Source organism: Thermobia domestica, chromosome 7, assembly GCF_964235325.1.
Source record: "Thermobia domestica chromosome 7, izTheDome1.hap1.1, whole genome shotgun sequence".
Classification (NCBI taxonomy): domain Eukaryota; kingdom Metazoa; phylum Arthropoda; class Insecta; order Zygentoma; family Lepismatidae; genus Thermobia; species Thermobia domestica.
The window spans coordinates 148565200-148585708 of record NC_137460.1 but is presented as its reverse complement, the minus strand read 5'-3'; the positions used below and the strand labels follow the sequence as shown (position 1 = coordinate 148585708).

General features: G+C 36.0%; 1 protein-coding gene across 1 annotated transcript in view; it reads left to right on the top strand.

Moving 5' to 3' along the window:
- nbs (nibrin) overlaps positions 1 to 20509 on the top strand; it is a 52195-nt gene that overhangs the window by 18702 nt on the left and 12984 nt on the right. Inside the window, exons 3-8 of the mRNA XM_081765390.1 lie at positions 1074 to 1207; positions 2383 to 2549; positions 4176 to 4335; positions 9321 to 9576; positions 15098 to 15235; positions 18045 to 18474. Coding sequence (XP_081621516.1) covers positions 1074 to 1207; positions 2383 to 2549; positions 4176 to 4335; positions 9321 to 9576; positions 15098 to 15235; positions 18045 to 18474 — 1285 coding nt within the window. The remainder of the gene's footprint in view (positions 1 to 1073; positions 1208 to 2382; positions 2550 to 4175; positions 4336 to 9320; positions 9577 to 15097; positions 15236 to 18044; positions 18475 to 20509) is intronic.

Here is a 20509-nt window from a genome sequence, read left to right as displayed (position 1 = left end):
CAGACATTTTACCCGATAGAGTCACTGCTTTGTAAAAGGTCAGTAAAATATGCCTTAAAATTTGTTATGTATTTATTTTAACCAGGGATGCAAATAAGCAACAAAATTTTACTTGCCCACATCCCAGTCTTTAGCGTTTGAAATAAATAATAGTGATATTAAAAACTCGCCCACACCGAAAAACCGTTTGCCCCGGGCGAGTGAGCGAGTGGTTATTTACATGCCTGCTTTTAACCATTTTTTGCCTTTCCACATTCTCCTTCATGTTTTTAAATCCTCTTTGAATTTTAAGTAAGCTGATTATGGAGGAAGGTTCTTCCGAAAGCGCTTCCTACATGTAGAAGAAAACTCTGCTGTTTTTTTGCAGTGAGTATTAGCCTTTTTGCTTGTTTCTTATTAAGTGATATATACTTTAAGATGAACTTTTGAAGATGAAATATATTTAAGTCTTTAGATCTATCGAGTAGAAAGTCATTCATTTCATTTTAGCATGGTATTCAACGGATAGAGTAGTATTTTACGTCCCGAGCATTCTACAAACATGCTAATCTCAGCACTATATGTGGTCTATCAAACAAGAATTATATCCATAATTACTCCCATAGGAACACATGGAGAATCGATTTTTGATTGCCTGTATCTTGGGATCAACTGGATGGATCACGTCCAGCATCGAACTCAATTCCTAACTTTTGATCCCTCTTCATCCTGACCAAAATTAATGATGATCCATCAATTTTTTTTTTTTTTTTTTTTTTTTTTTTTTTTTTTTTTTTTTTTTAACGGACACATGGACAGGGTAATGATAAACCAAACACCTTAATGAGTGACGGCAGGTAAAGTAAAATACATATCTTTAAACATTAGGAACAACTGGATACATTTTAAAAAAGAAGAACAAAGAAAAAACATGATCTTTGAGCAACTATAAGTAAATACCTTCCGTCCCTTAGATGTAAGTTTACCGACCCGACATGAAGTCTTAGAATTGACGTAATAAGTATTATGTATTTGACAATTTCAGTAAAATTCTTATTCTTTTTTTCTTTCTCTCTCTTTCATTTCATGTATAGAGTCACCTTATTATCTTCTCTGCAACAAGGAACATTCAGTAGGACGAAAGGATACAGATTTAATATTAGCAAATGACAGTTCAGTGAGTCGCACACATGCTGTTATAAAAGTTTCGTTTGAGGAATCAGACGTAGTAAGTATTTCTTTGACTCTTCATATTATAAGTTTTAGCTGTTCAAGATATACCTTTTAAAGTATGTTTGTCTGCTAGGTTTTATATAAAGTATGTTTTATTAAATTTTTCGACTTGAAAGAATTTAAGACAAGATTGCCCTTTATAAGTTCTTTAAATCTGGTTTATATATGTAAGAAATGGTAAGAAATAAATAAACAGGAAAAAATGAGGGGGAGGGGGAGAATCTGAGTTACGGGTTATTGCAACTTCTAAACGATTCACAATACATAACGAACTAAAACTTCTAAATACATATACATAATCAGTAATAATAGTATAGGGAAGTCGGATGTGAAGTTATTGTTCTATTTAAATACGGGATCCAGGATTGAGTTTGAACAGGGATAACTGGACCATAGTTCTGAATGAATTCACGGTATGTACGATATATGCTACAAACTCAGAATCCAGCAATTCTGAAACATGATAACATCCAAGGTTATAAGAGAACTTTTAGATGAAGTGTGCTTGGTAATTAACTTCAGTGGAATTAGCTACACGAAGGATGAATCTGTACAGGTTTTGCTTATAAGTTCTATAATAATTCCTTTTTCTCCCGTCTTTCTTCAAAATCCGAAGATGAATCCTTCGTTGGTTCGAAACTTCATTGATATTTATATATATATATATATATATATATATATATAATATTTATTTATTTTCAGGGTGTCTATCGGTCACAAAATCAGAAAGTGGTCATGAAAGTCAAGAAAAAGTCACGAAATTTAGCTTTTGATCACGATTTTTTTTAAAAAAATTGTACAAATATAAGTACAAACTGGAGTATTTTGTTCTATAAAACGTCAAAATTTACCACCAAAAATGTCTGTAGTCGCCTTTAGATGCTGCCAAATCGCAAGCAAAACATACTTCTATCACATGTATGAAAATTCGGCCTAATTCGCACCCAAATTCGGTCTTAAGAATGTTACGAAATGTTACTGTTTTGTGAAGAGAAGGTCACGAAAAAGTCACTAAATTTCAGTTTGGAATTTTAATAGACACCCTGATATATATACGGTTAATAAGTGCGAGGATAATCCTGTATTTGATTAGATTAATTTTTATGTAAATTTAAATTCAAACAGAATTTTATATTTCTGTTCTAATAATGTGTTTTCTTTACTTTCAAGGGAAAGCCCAGTGTACTTCCAGTGGTTTCAATAAGTGATGCGGGTTCAAAATATGGGACCTATGTCAATAAAAACATAGAATTGACGCTGAAGATGCCAGCCAATACACCGCAAGTGTTGAGTGATGGCGACAAAATAAGATTCGGGCTGCAGTGGAATGTGTGGAAGTAAGTATCTCGCGATAATTGTCCACGATTCACTTTCTTTACGAAGTTAGATAGTTAAACCTCTTCGAATGATCCCTGAAATAGCTGGTGAAAGGGTACTTCACTACATCTGCGAATTTCCTGGAGAAAGGTTTAAAAATTCTGTAGTGTTTAAATAAATTCATATTTCTGTCACAGTTAGTTTCAAATTTAACTTGAGCTCCCTCGTGCCTAAGCGGTTAGCGTACGCGCCTTTGACTTGGGAGACCCAGGTTCAATTCCCAGCGAGAGCTCGTGGTTCGGGTTCCACGTTAAGCTGTAGGTCCGCGTCTCATATGGACTCGCTGCTGGAAGGGACGCTAAACTGAAATCAAATCAAAATCAAAATACACATTTAACTTTTATTTTAAGGATGTATATATTAGAAAGAAATTCTGTAATTTAAATCAACTGCATAGTTCACATTTTGTTATTTTCATTAACTATCTCCGGCTCTTATAAAATAACAAGGTGAACTCCCTCGTGGCTATGTAGTTAGCGTACGCCTTTGGCGTGGGAAACCGTGGTTCGGATCCCACATTGATCTGGGGTCCACGTTTCATATGGCCCTGCTGCTGAACGGGACGCTAAACTCAAATTCTATCCAGTTAAGAAGATAAGTGAAACAAAACTTATTTCAGTTGCTTATTATCGTATTTGAATGAGGCAGTTATTTGTTGTAATATTGAAGTTGATTGAACGAGCTGTCTTTATGGTTATTATAAATTATAAACATTGTTTGAGGTTACATAATAAATTTGTAAAATTAAAGATGAACAATTTTTATGTACCGCTTTTTGGTAGCAACAGCTCCCCGGTGAAACACAATATCATACCCTAACATAAGGTACGTTTGAGCTCTGTAGAATATTATATCTAGTGGTAAATCTGGAGAATTGATTGAGGTCTAATGGGGACATCAGCATCGAGGCTAATCCGGAGAATTGCATGGAAAATTTACCTTCATTTTTAGAATGTTGGAAAGAAGGATTCCTTACTTGGTTCTGTTATCCGATTCTCGAGACTTTCACGAATTTGTATTCACAAAGAACCAAAGTTCTCTACACCAACAAGTTTGTTTAGTTCGTATAAAAATGAAAAAGTAAGTTAAAAGTAGTTGGTTAAAGCAAATTCCTAAATTTTTGCTGATAGTCTATGGATTATCTTAATTCATATGTAGCGAGATTATGCTTAAATTTGCTATACGTACGTCAAACTTAGGGAAGATTAAGCAGAATTCTAAGTTTATGACACTGCGTCAAGTTAAAGAAAGAAGAGACAGTTAAAACTCTGAACTCAAATTGACATTTTTCATATAGGCCTATATATATATATATATATATATATATATATATATATATATATATATATATATATATATATATATATATATATATATATATATGTATATATATATAAATTCATATTTAATCAATATTATGAGGTTTTGTTTGTCAGAGGAAATTTTCGAAAAATATGGAAAGGCCTAGAAAAATGACTGAACCACAAATTTTACGTGTACAGTTCTTTTGTACTTTGAAAAGGATACTTGAATAATGAGAAAAAGTCCTCCGTGCCAACATGCTGATATCATTTTTATTTCAACAGATTAGAGCGTAATCCTATTCTGGTTTCCACATCTACAGTTCCATTGGCAATGAAGAAAGAACTGAAAACAATTTTGCAGAAACTAGGTGGACATCTTGTAGGAGATTGGCAAGAAAGCTGCACCCATCTTACCATGAACAGCTTAACTTTGACAGTTAAGGTAAGAGTTACAGTTATACTAATACTTCTTGTAGACGATCCAAGAAAGCTTGAACAAGACTCTTGTTCAAGACCATTCAAGACTATTTGATGAAAAAAGACGTCAGCACTGACGTCATTTTTGTCTTGAATTCAATAGTTTCGTTCAAGAAATTTCGTTTCGGTCCTGTTCTAAACAATCCATTTCAAGAGCATTCAGTAGCCAATCAGCGCTCGAGTTGAGTGCAGGAAAATACAAAACAAGTATGATGGCGTCGTGAGACAGAGCTGCAGTTGAATAAATTTCTTTTCGTTATTCTTTTCCATAAATATTTGATATTCCAAGTGTGCATTGTAATAATGAACAAAAGCTAATATTTGCGCCGGGAGATATTGTTAGTATTTTTTGTTGATAACATACACGATTTATATAGTTATAATGTTTGTATGCCCATAACTTTTGTTAAATTTTGAGGCAATGAGAAGTATAAGTATTAATTTGAGAATTTAATATATAAGAATACCGGATGTAGATTAAGAAAGAAGAGTCCATTAAATAAAAAATATATGACTGACTTTTCTTGATTTAATAAGATGTTTTTTACTGTTACTAATCTCGGATAATATCAAATAATTGCGTTCAGATTGACAATATGATCGCAAACTGAAATATCCTGGAAATGATTACATGTTATCCTATTGTAATCTAATTATTTTATCACGAAATCCACACGTAGTATTTCAGAAGTTATTTCTTAAGGTAGAGGTTGCTTTCACGCGTGCAGATTAATTTTACCAGTGCTTTCTCGTAAGGTACAAATGTGCATCTTAACATATGCTACATACAAGACAGTGCAAAAAAAATATTAATAAATAAATAAAATCGAGAATGCTATTTAATAGTGTCGGGGCAGGAGCATTGAAGGGGGTCCAAGGGAGAGTACGTCCGTACGGAGCAGGTGCGTCATCGACGGAGATTATAGTGCAAGAATAAGAATCATGTATAAATGAGAATAGTGCAACAAACCTTTGACATCGTATTCACTCATTTGAACTGAACTATAGCCCTTGTCATGATTTGACATTGGTAACATTAAACTTCTAAACATAAAATACTGGTTTCCTACATTATACAGGCATGTTCCGACAGTGGGAATCATTACGGTATCTCAGATAATTTTCCTTCGTACACACTCATACATTTTAACAGTAAAATTACTATTCGTTTGACGGGTTATTCTTAACCAGTACCAAATCAGGGATAGATTTGTGAAGAAAGTCTGATGCAGATATGGGCGGTAAGTCCAGTAGCTGAAAAAAATATCATTGCTTCGTTTGATTTTCCGTGATTTCAGCCTTTTCTTTAAACAGTCTTTGATGTCATAGCATAAATAACATCAAACGCTTCGTGATACACACAATTTTAGGAAAGAGTTCGATTTTTCTTTTTGAGTGTGGTTCTGTCATCAGCACGCCATTTGAAGAATGATTTTTTTTTTTTTTTTTTTTTTTTTTTAAGCTTAGTATAGGGAACGATTTTATACCTAAGCAGCACTTTACTTTTTTAACGTTAACTAACCTAACTCGCATTTAATGTAAAAGGGACAAACTACTTAGTGAAAATTCATCCCGGCATTCATAAATATGTGTAATTATTATTTATTATTTAGTCGTACTGGTCTCGCGTAGCGTAGTCGCTGACGTTCTTACCTTTGCGAGCGGCCCCGGGTTTGTTCCCTGGCAGAGACACGCGGTCGAAAAGATGTAACAGCTTTCTCAGGCCAGCCATCCTGAGTGAGATTTTCCTGGGTTTTCCTTATTCAGAACAGGCAAATACCGGGATAATACGTGACATACAAGTCCCAGGCCGCTTCCTTCCTTCCCTTACTCCGGATAGTATGCACACCGAGGGACATCATCCCTCATACATGACTGGCTTAAGGCCATAAATGCTGGTAATGTCCAGAAATATGTATAAATAAATATTTAGTCTTATGAGAAAATAACTTAAGTGTATCTTCATTCCTAAAATATGTTTTAATCACGTTTGGTTACAGTTTAATAAAAATCATTTTGTAAATTCAAGGGTTTGCACCATGAATTTTAATACTCTCTGCCGTGTGACGCTACTGAGAGACATTTTCCAGACGTCAATTTATCCTTGGCGGATGGATCCTTTATGGTGCAGTGTAGCAATATTATGTTAGTTTGTGATATGCAAGCTACGAAATCAACGATGTTGTGGAGGTGGAGTTGCGATAAATTTTGTTGAAAACGAGGACATTTCGCGTGAGAAACCACAGATAATCTGCCTGTTTTAAAGTAGTACCAGTTGTTCACTACCGGCATCCATTAAAGATAACATGTGTATGTGGACATCCGGTATCGGTCAGAACCAGTGGTGAAAAAAATCAGGGATATGCGACCACATCGTCAGGATGATCAATCTTGGTAATTTCTGGACTATAGTTGCAATCTGGAACTAGAAAATCGCTCACGTCCCTACACAAAAAAAAAAAAAAAAAAAAAAAAACAATGTCACAAGGACAAGCCTTAAAGGAAAAGTACTGTCATTTTCGATGTCAAGATAATCATTCACAAGAAATTCTTTCCCGATGGAGCAACAAGAACCAAAGAATGTTATGTGTACATTCTGGATCGTGAGTTTGTCAGAAATATCTTTACCTGGAGAAGCACTAGAAAACTTCTTCACATTGCTATGTTCTTGCGCAATTTGAACTTTGAAACATGAAATCATGGTTCTTCCGCATACTGCAGACCAGGGCCGGCCTTAAGCCGATTGGACCGATTGCTCCCAATCGGGCCCCGCGCTAATGCCGTCTACTCTCCAGTACCATTGTAACAGCATATTAGGCCCCAGAGCAAACAAGCGTGTTGTGGACCCTATGACTATATTTTGCTCCTAATACATGTAATTATACATGCCATTCTGCTCGCAGGGCCCCGGTCAAGTCGCTATAGTACAGTTAAGATGGCTCTACTACTCTCGGTTGTCAAGTACATACGACAATATATTGCAATAGAGGTTCATCCATGGACTCCACAAGGTAGGTTATGGCCTCTTCCTAACCAGTAAATGAATAGTTTGTATTAAGTTTCCGGGCATAAGCAGATATTTTCTGAATTTAAAGTGGCAGTAGCTTTTCGTTTACAACTTCTGTTGCAAAAATAGATATTACGCCCAGGGAGTATTTTGCACACTTCCAACATCCCTAACACACCCCTAAGATGAATTTCTTTTCTCATTCATTCATTCATTTTCAAGTATGTCTTTAATAACGGCGACTTTTGATAAGAAATTGTACGCGGGTGTTATGTTTTATTCAGTCATATTAAAACACAGTGCAAGTAGGTCCTATTATTTTAACCTTAAATTGCAAACTTTCGAAAGTTAATTCGTGTAAAGCCAAATTGACAAAGAAACTATAGTATTTATAGTTAGTATGACGCATTTAACACGTCATTCTCTTATATTTTCCACAATATAAGGATTGTTGGAAGATTTTGCTAAATTTTTGAAACACGTCTTAAAGTATAATTATTGTTGTATGCATAGCTGCCCACAGGGCGGAGCAAGGGGGTCAGTTACATCTATATTTTGGAAAAGTGTTCAACTCTTCGAAATACATGTCTAAACTTGTTAGATTGGCTTGCTGATACACCGTAGTATTTAATAGATTAGTATGAAATCCTATAGTACTGTAGATATTTACTATATTTAATATATGCACAGTGCTGTAGCCAAGATTTCATTTCAGGTTGGGTCCGGAGTGGCAATGAGGAAACTAAAATGCAGTTTTAGGATTTCTTTTAACAACCTTTCAAAATTTCAGGGGTCACTAAAACAAGTAGAATTATAACTATGTCCTTTTCGGATATGATATACCAATATTGCTAGTTGTAGATTTACATATATATAATTTTATATTGAAATGTACCTTATATATGCTTAATCTATTAACTTTCACGCACTATTTAAGCATACATTTTGATTGCCATCCATTCTGACTGCAATGTCTCTATTAAATTTTTAAATGAAACGAAAGTGATATATATATATATTTATCTGACGTCCCAGAATTTGTTCTTAGGAGATGGAAGATTAATGAAAGGGCGTGATCATGAAATTAAATTTTGTGGGCTCTCTCACCGGGAATCGGGCTCGAGACTATATACACCACAGGCGCACGTGCCAACTACTAAACCAACAGGGAGAGCGCTATATATATATATATATATTTTACAGACCTTGGTGCAAGTAAGTTGTAAACCTGGGGCCCCGCAAAATGTTCCCAATCGGGTCCCGCACCACGTAAGGTCGGCCCTGCTGCAAACTTCCTCTATTTCGCTTAATATTATTTTGTCTGCTTGGTAACATGAAAATAGGTACATGGTACATATTGCCGGTCGTTGGAAAAAATTCTTGCCCCAGCGACGGAGTCCCTACGGTCGATTGCAGCCCATGATCTCCAGGAGATCTTACTTCAGTTGTGTAAAAAAAAAAAATGTAACGTCCGACAATTATGCCCTTTATGCTAAAGGAGACGGATGATTAATGAAAGTGAATGTTTGTAAAATTAATTTGTGGTCTTCCACCGAGAAACGAACCCGAAACCACGTGCATGAAAGTCACATACGCTAGCCACCACATCAGCGGAATGAGCTTTAGTTGTATCGGTTCTAATAAAGCATGGCCCAAGAACATTAATTCCAAAACGAATATACATAACAGGAACCTTGATACCAGCTTTAAAAAGCACCTAATCGTAGAACTTGTTGGTTCTTGTTATGCCAGACACTAGATACGAATCCGATTGCAAATCCTTGTATCTAAATGTAATGATCAATAATCACATTTCATGTTTTCAAGTGACTGCAAAGATGAAGATCTCAAATTAATCGCTTGTAAGAAAAGAGTAAACAGATTAAGTATTTTTATTTAGCTGTTATATAATTTAATGCAGTCATATCTGGGTGATGTTACAGGTTGTGTGTGCACTTGCTTCGGGAAAACCAATCGTAACTCCAGAATTTTGGAAAAAATACCTGGAAGCTGTCTCTGCGAGAACTGAGCCTCCAAACTATGAAGATTTTATACCTGTATTAGCTGAAAGTTCACTGAATAAAAATGAGGTGTCATTTGTAATAAATGAGAAGAGGCGAAGCTTGTTTACTGGGAAGACGTTCGTATTTCCTACACCTAATCAATTCAACAGGCTGTCTTGCATGGTAACTGCAGCTGGTAAGGTTTCAATGATTTCTTTTCATAATATCTGAAATATTTCTGCGTGTTCGATGAAATATTTTGTAGTGAATTCTCATGCGTATCATATTTATGTAATTAGGAACAAACTTTAATCTCTTTTACGAAATTTCTGTTGTTGAATTTGTTACTGATTTTATTTCTCCCTTGAAATTGTTCATTTCTGGTACACAGAACTATAAGATAATCTCTCAGGTTAACTAGATTTTGTTGTACACGGAGTCAGAAGACTTGTAGTATTTCCACAACCCAAACAGCAGGCACGTGTATACGCCGTGAGCGAGCATAAGTAGAAGGTCAGACTGACAAAAGAGGTAGTGTGGCAAACGGAATATTTAACGTGAAGGCCATCACTCTGTCAATATCTTTAATCAGTTTACTGCAAAAGGGGAAGACACAGTAAACTACAGCACAGCGACCGATTAGTTCGAGAAATTTCGTGCAGGTTGTAAAAGTGTCCAAGATCAGTCCAAGGTCCGGGCACTCAAGGGTAATATTCTGAGGTCACAACACATCATTGAGGAAAAAACTAGCACACGACGTTTGTCAAACCAACTCGGAACGTTCCAATTCATTGTAGTGCATCATCTTCTCGAACTCGAGAAAACGAGCAGGAGCTGCCGCTTTGTGTCACATGAGTTGACCTCAGTTCAGATCCAAAGGAGAGTAGATGTGTGCCGACAACTGCTGCAAAATCCGCGTGATGTGTATTTCCTGAAACGGATTGTCATATGCAAGAAAAAGTGGGTGTTTTTCCGAAATCTAACTGTGCAAAAACAATAGTTGAACAAGAGCCAGCTTCAAAACCGATTGTCCAGGGCTATTTTGAGTATAAAGTCATGCTCTGTGCGTGGTGGAACTACGAGAAATAATTCACTTCGAGTTCGTTCTTAACGGTCATACCATCAATGTCGACCTTTATTCCGAACAGTAGGAGCGATGTATCCTGCACTACGCCAAAACTGTCCTGTATTGGTGAACTGAAAGCGCCCTACTGCAACAGAATAACGCAAAACCATACCTGGCTCTAAAAACGATTTTAAAAAAAGAACATATTTGATAGCATCAAACTAATGTCACGTCCAGCATATAATATTTTTTTGCCCCTGGGGATTAGTACATGTTTCGGTCCAGGGCGCACTTCTTGAAATCACTATGCTTCACCAACTAGCAAGAGGCGAAAACAGCAGTTATTGACCTCTTTGCCTGTAAGGACAAGACCCGTATCGCGATCTGAATCGAGGAACTGGTAGGAAGATGGCTGCAGACAGTTCAATACGAGACTGCAGACAGTTCGTGTGTAATAGTTTATTTATTTTTTTTTTAAATATTTTATTTATTTACATCATTACTAAGGCCTAAAGTGTATAACTAGACTTTTAAGCTTATTTATTTTTTAATTTGTTTGAGCATTCGAATCTGACTTAAAATTCTATAATAAAAATTTGAGAAAGAAAAATAATTTAAATTTTTTTTATCAAAAGTTTGTTTTCGTGATGCATATTTTCTTTTTGTCATTTGAAATTTAACGTCATGTTTCAGCACGGAAGCTATATGAGACGTGGACGTATAGTTTAACCTGGAATCCTAACCACAAAACCTCCTTCTGGAAGTTGAATCGGTTCTTCTGCAGCAAAAGAATCGCAGACTAAGTATGTATTGTAACTGTTGTGAAATACTCATAATAGACTTTCGTTTTTTGTGTGCTTGATAGTTTATTTGAAAAAGTAATTGATGTGAACGTCTTACAGTACAAGTGTGTATAAGGTCTTACGTAGTATTCCACTAATTTATGTGTCTGCTCTTTAAGTACAGAAGAGATTTGATATGTCAAGATCATAACTAAAATATTTGTTCTTACTTTTCGTCTAGTCTTGCTTATAGTATTTTTCTTCTCTTTTGTGATCGTATCTGGAATTACCAGAAAATATCTGTCACTAAGTTGTGCTTGTTCTAAGTTTTGAAGCCAAGGATAATTAGGCAAGGTAAACAATTCAACTGATGAGCATGATAGAAATAATTGTGTTAGAGCATATCTCGCTATTAAAAACAAATTATTCAATATTCCTTGTGCATGCCTTAAAATCTCATTATATGTGACTTGTTTATAAAATGATATAATCGGATGATCTTCTTTAGTTATCCATGTTTTATTCGATGTTTCTGACATAAATCTTTCTAAAATCTTGAAGTAAACTGTAGGCCTTGGTCGCTTATCAAGTATTGCGGTTACGAGAAATAATAAAAGTAATTTGTGGTTACAATTGTAATAATTGTTGACTGCTGACTGTCTTTAGCGGACAGAAACAAATAAATCTAGAACAAAACTAATGATCGATAAGACGGAATAAAATCTATAGATGTCAGGTATATTCCCACATTATCGACACAAAGTTGCTGGGCTTCGGTATTGTGTGTTTTTCACCTATAATTAAGTTCGAATATTTTGTTTCTGCAGATGGTATACAAGCTCTTACGCATTTTACAAATACTTCCTTCATAGTTCATACTTTTTCAGGACAAACTAGACTTTGTAAAAGAGAAACTCACACTCCCAAATGTCCATTACCACAAATTTGGATGACCAAATTTGCTATTAGTTTTCGCGGAACAACCAGCAACCATTTTATACGGGTGTTGACTCTACAATAAATCACGTCTTCGGGTATCCGAATATTTGTATTCTTGGGATTTACGAGTACGTTTACCCATAAGTTTTTACAGTACTCGTCTGACATCTGTGAATTTCGTAATTTATAATAGTCTTACACGGATTTGTCTTGGAGTGAAAGGAAATTTATGTAGCGTAACTGAAGTATTTGAGGAACTTTTTTCTCTTCGCTATTATGATTAGAGTCCGTAGCTGTCAAATGTACTAACAGGATACTTGGTTTATCTAATTCAGTGTTAACAGGTATACCTTTATCCTCAAATGCTAATATTCTAGTTTTACAGTATAAAATAGCTTTATGTTTGATTTTTTAAAAAAGGAGTACACAAAACGAAGTCAGTCTTTACAATCTTTAAAACATACACTTTTAACTTAAGAAACTTGCCCTGAATAACTAAATACTGTACATATTGTGGGCTCGTCTGTAAAAGGGGTGAAAATAAGAACACGTTCACTTCACTCCTCTGTCCACCTAGAAACACATCAATAGTACGATTAAGGGCACTAATTTTGCAAGATGCAGGAGACATTGAATAATATTCCCAATACAGATTACCGTAAATAGACTCCTTAGCACATAGTAAGTAAGAAATTGATGGATCTTAAGCCCCGAACTTAACTCTTGTATGACTGCCTATGTTGATGGAGTATCTAATTTATTCAGCCGCAACATTAACATCATTAAACAGTGTACGTGATCGAAATGAGTCCTGACCTCGTCCTCATAAAATTGCCAGCTGTTGTTATATGCATATATATATCATAGATTTGAGATTTCTAATTTTTCTTTTTTAAAAAATTTAACATCCCATGCATATGCCCTTTAGAATGATTAATGAAAATAAAAGATTAAAAAAGAATTGGCAGAATGATAATATAGGAGGAAACGGAAGAACCTCGTGGAAACTCGTAAACACGGTGTTATCTCCTTTAAAAGTGCATGGTCTTTGATTGACGAAAGACCCCTGGCATCAGAGATGATCCTCTACCACTGAACCACCGTGCTCTCTCCCAATGAAAAATAGAGAATAATAATTCGAAGTGAAGGGATAAATTGAGAATTAGTATTAGGAATATCAAGTATACAAAAATTCAATGTTTATATTTCATTACCAAATATTCACATGCACACATAAATTAATATTCATCCAGTAAGAGGCCCTTTCTCCACTCACCATAATCGTGGCCATTGCTTTCATATGTTTGATTTGATGTCAAGTTTTGTCTGTCCTTTTGGCCAACGTTCCATAATCGCTGCTGCTTGGCTAAGAGTCATTTTTGGGAATTAAAAGTTCGTGAGTAGCCCAATTTCTGGAAAGATTGACTTGATTAGTACATGATAACTACTTCATTAGGCCAGTAGGTCCTGAATAGAGCAAATGCCATAATTTAGTAGACGCCATTTGTATGTTCGCCTGAGCGTTGACGATGAAACAAGTTATTATTTTCGTACTAGCTTCTTCCAACCACAGATACACATAGGTGGATTCAAATACCAACTTCGATGGTAAACAATTATGAGTAATATCACCATCACAAATAAGTTTCCAAAATAAGACTGAAATACATTACTACCATAGAGTTAATCCATTCTAAGTGATCAAGCATGTGTAGTTAGTAAATACTTTAAAAAATCAACATGGGGGAAGCTTTGGTAGGTGAGTCTACGATGTAACTAGATAAATGAAGATCACAAAATTGAATATAACAAAAGAAATTATATACGTATTATAAGTGTGGAGACATAACCGATTTTATATTACCCAGTTCCTGTGTAGATGCGATTCAGTGGTGTATATAAGGTGTGAAAAATGCATTACTTGACTGAAAATCAAATCTGAATCTCCGGCTTACTTGCTGATATGTTAACCACTGCGCTACTAAGTTGGTTTCCTGAACAGTCACTGCTCAGGCACAATAAGCCGAAGACCCAGGATCATTTCATTCTGTATATCAAAAGCAAGAAAATTAATTGTAAAATGTGAATAAGCAAATAAAACATTGGTATCTGGAATACACAGACGAGAGAGTGAGCTAGTGAATAAACAAATTACATCATTGCTCCTTTCTTTTTACAGTTAATGAAAAAGTCCATTCTTGAATTGGATGTACTTCCATCTCTCATCTTTCAACGGAACATTAGTCATTTAAAAATGGTCTGCGGCAATTTTTGACATCACTTGGGGATAGGTTTGCTGTGGCGATTTGATGGTTCGGTATTTTCATACATCAATATTTCGCTATCAGTAAATATCTATACCGAATTCGGGTTTTGGTAGTCCTGCAAATTTAATTTTCGCATATTCAATTAAAATAAAGGATTCAATTGTGTTTTATCTACTGTGTATTGAAATGTATATATGTAATTCATTATTATAATGTTGATATACTTTGTGTATATTCCATTAACTTTTTAAGATATGAGACTGAAGCATATTTTTAGCTAATTTGTTCAATGGAAGCTAATTTTTGACGTAAATATTTTATTCTCGTGTCTTTTAAAATAATATAATTTCACTAAGTTAAGTGTAATTTGTGAAACATGATATCATACCCAGTTCCCTGTATTTTAGTGCGTTTTAATTTCTTATTCCTTTGTTATAAGATGTGTTTTCGTAATGTAAGAAAGCTGCACTTTACATACGTAGGTTCCGTACATGGTGAGCGTCAAGGAAGTTCACCTAGACCATTTGTGGATTACAGCATATGTAAAAGCGCAATTATAATAAGGTTATAATTTGCTATAAGTGTGACGGCTGATTTTGTGTCATAATTATCGTATGGTTAAAATTAAAAAGTGTCGTTGACATAAATACTTTCCTTTTTCAGGAGGAAAAGTTGTAACTTTGGACGAGAGTGGACTAAGCAAAGAGGAACTAAGTGGGCCTAATATAGTAATGATGCAACACTCGACAGATAGAAAATCACAGCAAACACAGCTTCCAGAATCGTATGAAGAGGCTGTCAGTAAGTTCAATGTGTTTTCTGTTTTCCCTAATTATTTAAAAGGACATTCATTTTGGTTTTTGTGTAAAAGTAAAGGTGTAAATATTCATAATATAATTCTATATCCTGTATCAGATAACACGAATGCTTGATGCAGATTCGTAATGTTGGACCTTGGCTGAGGATTTTGGATAATCATATTTTCTAATCATAGCAATTAGAAGAATAAAGTGTCGAATGAAAAAGCGTATTTAGAACTTAATTTTAAATTTAACGTCTCTAACTAACGTGTGGATCGTTCAAGGAAACAGTTTCCTTATGTTGCCAAAAATTTATTAACGTACAGACAAAAATCAAGTTGCACCAAGTAGCATGGTTCTTTGTTATTTTTCAACATAATCTCTAAGACGGCACAAGCATTTGTCGCATCATTACACGAGTTTTTTAATCCCATCTGCAAAAGAGTCGGGTCCGGAGAACGAATAATACTTTTCACATCTTTGAATGAATGACACATCTGTGATATGTCATTTTGAAAACGTTGACGCTGCAGCCTGGGATTTCAGTTGAGGAAACAAGTGGAAGTCGCTCCGGACCAAGTCAGGACTGTAGGGGTGTGTGTGGTAATCTTTTCGATTTCATTTCTCGAAGTTTAGCCTGGGTTAGTGTTGCCGAATGGGGACGAGCATTGCCATCTCGAAGAATGACACCAGCAGGAGGAGGTCCAGGACGTTTGTGCAAGGGACGTGGAATGTTTCCATTCTATCGACTCTCGCTTGAATTTCTTCGGTTGGACAACACCAGTTGCATTCACTTTGTCAACCAATCTTGCGTCATTGACAAGAAATAGGCCGATCTCCATCAAATATGCTTGATCGTCCTTCAGAAAGCAATTTGCACCACCTTCGCACTTCCTGTGGTTGTCAATAGGAGCAAGACCATTTGCCTACTCATACCGGAGTCTTCTTTACTCCACACTGCCAACACACATTGTTCTGTCATGACTCGCTACTCCTTATGGCAGGTCACGTGTCTCACTGCATGCACCGCTAATCATGCGCTGCGTATGCGCAATAGCCCACATGAACATTTCATTTTATGATAAATGTAGAGGAAAGACGAAAAAACTCATTGCTACTTTCATGTCAATTATTGGGCTCGTACTTTCTCCGAAAAAATTAAGAAACCTTTTCTTTGAATGACCCACGTAGATACATGTTCGCTTGTCTATAGCTTTCGGAATCTTGATCAATTTAAAACACAGATTTCTTGGCGTAGAAAGAACATAATTTTCTGTGCGTTACCGAAAGCTATTTTCTGATTATTCAGTTCATTCCAAGCTACTGGGAAAAGAAAATGTAGATGTAAGAAAGCGCCGTGCTGATCATTGTACACGTCTTCAGTAACATCGTCATCACCTAGTTTAGTTCACAGAAGCAGAATCCCCAAATACTTTCTCCGCCAGCATTCACATAAACAGGCTGAATGTAAGTTATGACGGTCAGTTGTTTAACTATTGTTCATTAACTTTCTGTAATGCCATAATGGTGATAATACCAAATGGTTCCATGTTTCCGAGGAAATGGTAAGACTTTACCTGCACCGCATAGAGAAAGTATAAAAGTTGAGCAAGTGAGTACCTCTACATTATTGGCAGCCAACAAAAAACGAGTGACAACCTGTTCGTCTTTGCTGTTTCGGCACCGTAACACACTCACATTTGGCCGAGTGCTCATGAGTGACGGGAAGTGTATCCAGTATGATACTCAGAAGCGTATCAGACATTGGTTGTCACCAGTGACCCTATGTTTCACATCTCAAGACCGCTTCTGCACCTACGGAAGATCATGGTCTGTGTGTCGCCAAGTGGTGCATTACGAGCTCCTACCACCAAGCCACACCATCACTGCGGGCCTGTACTCGCTACAATAGCAACAGGTAACATACATTGCAGCAGAAGAAGCCAGTATTGGTTAATAGCAAGGATCTGCTGACAAGAGACCATACGTGTCAAGAATGACGAGGGATAACATTCATCTCCTTGGTTGGGAGATCCTGTGCTGTCCACCACATTTGCCGGACCTAGCACTATCAAATTACGATGTGTTCTATTCCCTGGACAGCCACCTCCGCGGGATATCCTTCGACAATGAGGTACCTTAAACACGCAGTTAACAAACTTCTTTGCGTCCAACATTCCAGGGCATTTAGCAGCTGCAGAAACAGTGGCAAAAAGGTGCTTGACACCGACCAACCTAACGCTGAGTGGTATGCGCTGTGTGTCTGACTGTTTTTGACGATCACGAATGTCAAAAACTTTCTTGATTACCTTGTACAAACTCTATCTTTCATTATTTTGTTAATAAATACGGTATATACTTTTTGTTAGTTTATTTACCGAAATTAATTCGGTTTTGAGAGTACACATAAATAATGTTAAATAGAAGCCTTGACAGAATCGAAGTGAGATACAGTGGATTTATTCGTGTCAGATGACAAAGGTAGACAGCAATATCCAAGAATAACAATCCTTAAACTATCAAACATTGAGGGAGACATTGTTGCTATCCATTGTTGACACCACGTGGTGAACAAGCGTAGGCTACGTATTTATTCTGCAGCATGTTATCCCCTAAATTGTATGTATTTATTTATTATTGTTCTTAATAACACTTGCTACGTAGATGGTAAATTTATTAAAATGGCTGTGATGTTTATAACATCCTATCTATTTCTTCCATATGTAAGTTACTATAAATACGATTCTGATCTCGAACTTGTTGGTACTGTTTGTTCTGTGTGATTACCTGGGGATTATTTTTTCTTTCAGAGTATATAAAACAAAAGGGTAAAAGAGTCATTCCAGAATCAGAGATAGGTTTAGCAGTTCTTTTTTGTTCAACGGAGAAAGATTGTAATCCAGACTTCGATAGAGTAAGCACTGTGCTCCCCAATAGAAGTGTATTTGCGGCTCCTACACAGTCAATGCCTGTTTTAGCTGCAGACTCACAGGCTTCTACTACAAATAAAACTCGCCGAGTAGCTGAAGAATCCCAGGAGGCTTGCAAAATCATACCAGAGTCAGGACGCTCTGTTAAAAGCAAAAATTCCAAAGAAGATAAGAATGATGATCCTTCACAGACTGTAGAACTACCTATCACGTCCCAAATGAATACCGTACCGGTTCCCACGGAGTCTGAGATGAAGGAAGAACAACTTTCGCAGAACAGTATTTTTATGACGAAAGATACAACGAAAAGGTGAGCTTACAATAAGATTTGGCAATAATTATGTATACCAAAATAGTAGGAGAAAAAGGAACGAAGATACAGTAAAGTTGAATACGCTTTGTTTATCAAATAATTATTAATAACACTTAGGAGAAGAGAGTGAATTAGCAATAGTGTGTTAATTTTGTCTGACATCTAAGTCTGAATTCTAACCCTAGAACTAGTTAGGTTTTCACAATCCAGTCAAGCGAGTTCGGTAATAATACTGTCCATACAAAACGTTCTATTCCTATTTCCTTTCCACATTTAAAGTACTTCCAGGAAAATGCCTAAAAATTCCGAAATTCATTGCAGATAAGTAACATCTGTCGATTTACTTTTATATATGAGCCTTCTGCATACACCCTGGCTTTTTTTGGAGATCATTACAATGTACACCAGACACGTGCAAGTTTGGGAAGTGGGCCAATCAAAGAACTCACTGGGGTCAAGTGACGTACTAGACAATGTATAACATTTTCACAAGAATTGAATAGTCATGTTCAGTGGAAAAACTCATTCACCATACGGAACACAAGAACTGTTACAACGGTAACTAGAATATTTACTTAGTAGAGAAAAGCAGAAAAAATACGAGTATTTTGTTACCATTTTATTGAGAAAATTGACACTGCATGTTATAACACAGAAGCTGTTTTCAAGGTGGACATCAGTTATCCAGGAAAAACTTTCTGTTCAGTTTAAGAGATTACATAAAAATATGTTTTCAATAACTGGTCAGGCGGGCCGGATGAAAGGGTTCAGTGAGCCGGGACCGGCTGTTGCACGTGGCTATAATATACACAATGAAATAGAATAGTGTTTCATTTATCGTGACGTGCATTGGATCAGCAGTCTTTCATGAAACAAAAGTTTAGTTTTACAAATAAGGAGTTTTTAACCTTAGTCAGTATATATGTTTTTACTAAAGGTTAGTAATATATTAAATATATAATATGAGATAGTTACTGCTAGATTACGAGGGCCACTATTTATATTTTGAGCCTTGGCAACGCTGATTGAAATTAGGCGTTATTGTTTGTTTGCATAGAAACGTTTGACATTGTTGACCATAACGTACTTCAAATGTTTTGTCAATAGCTTTATTTGTGTTGTTTCTATTTGTGTTGACTTGGAGATTGCGTGACAAAAGAAAAAAGTAATTAACTCGTGAAAATTTTCGTGCGATGATTTATTATGATTTTCGACGTGGATTATCAAGATGAGAGTGCATCGATTAACTTACTTCCATATTTGGCGATGAAGCCCCATCCTTTGCTGGTGAAACACTAGTATAACGATTTTACTCGTGGCTGCCAATCGCTTACTGACCAAATTTGCGAAGGTCGTCCAAAATCAGTTGTTATTCAAGAAAACATTGATGCTATGCATAACCTAATACTACAAGATCGTCATGTGACATACTGTGAGATTGAGGCAACCCTAGGCATTAGTTCCACCAGCATATATAAAATATTACATGATCATTTAGCTGTGAGAAAGGTTTGTTCTCGTTGGATCTCTCATAATTTGACACAAACTCAAAAAGACGCTCGCGTTGATTGGTGTACACAAATGCTCAATAAATACAATGGCGGTGCTTCAAAAGGCGTATATAAGATTGTAACAGGTGACGAATCATGGATATATGCATATGAGCCGGAACGTAAACAACAGTCGTCTGTTGGGTGTTTCAAGATTTCAAAATGAACCAAATTCAACAAAAGTTGTTCGCGCTCGAAGCACAACGAAACAAATGGTCGCCTGTTTTTTCGGGAAAACTGGTCATGTGGCAACTGCACCTTTAGAGGAACGTAGAACGGTCAACTGTGAATGGTACACAACAATTTGTTTGCCGGAGGTCTTCAGTCAAATACGGAAAATAAACAAGCGCCATCGGATCATTCTTCATCAAGACACTGCGAATTCTCACACATCTCTCTAACAATCGACTATTTGAACCCTCAAGAAATCGAATTGATGGGTCATCCGCCGTACAGTCCTGATTTGGCACCCAAAGATGACT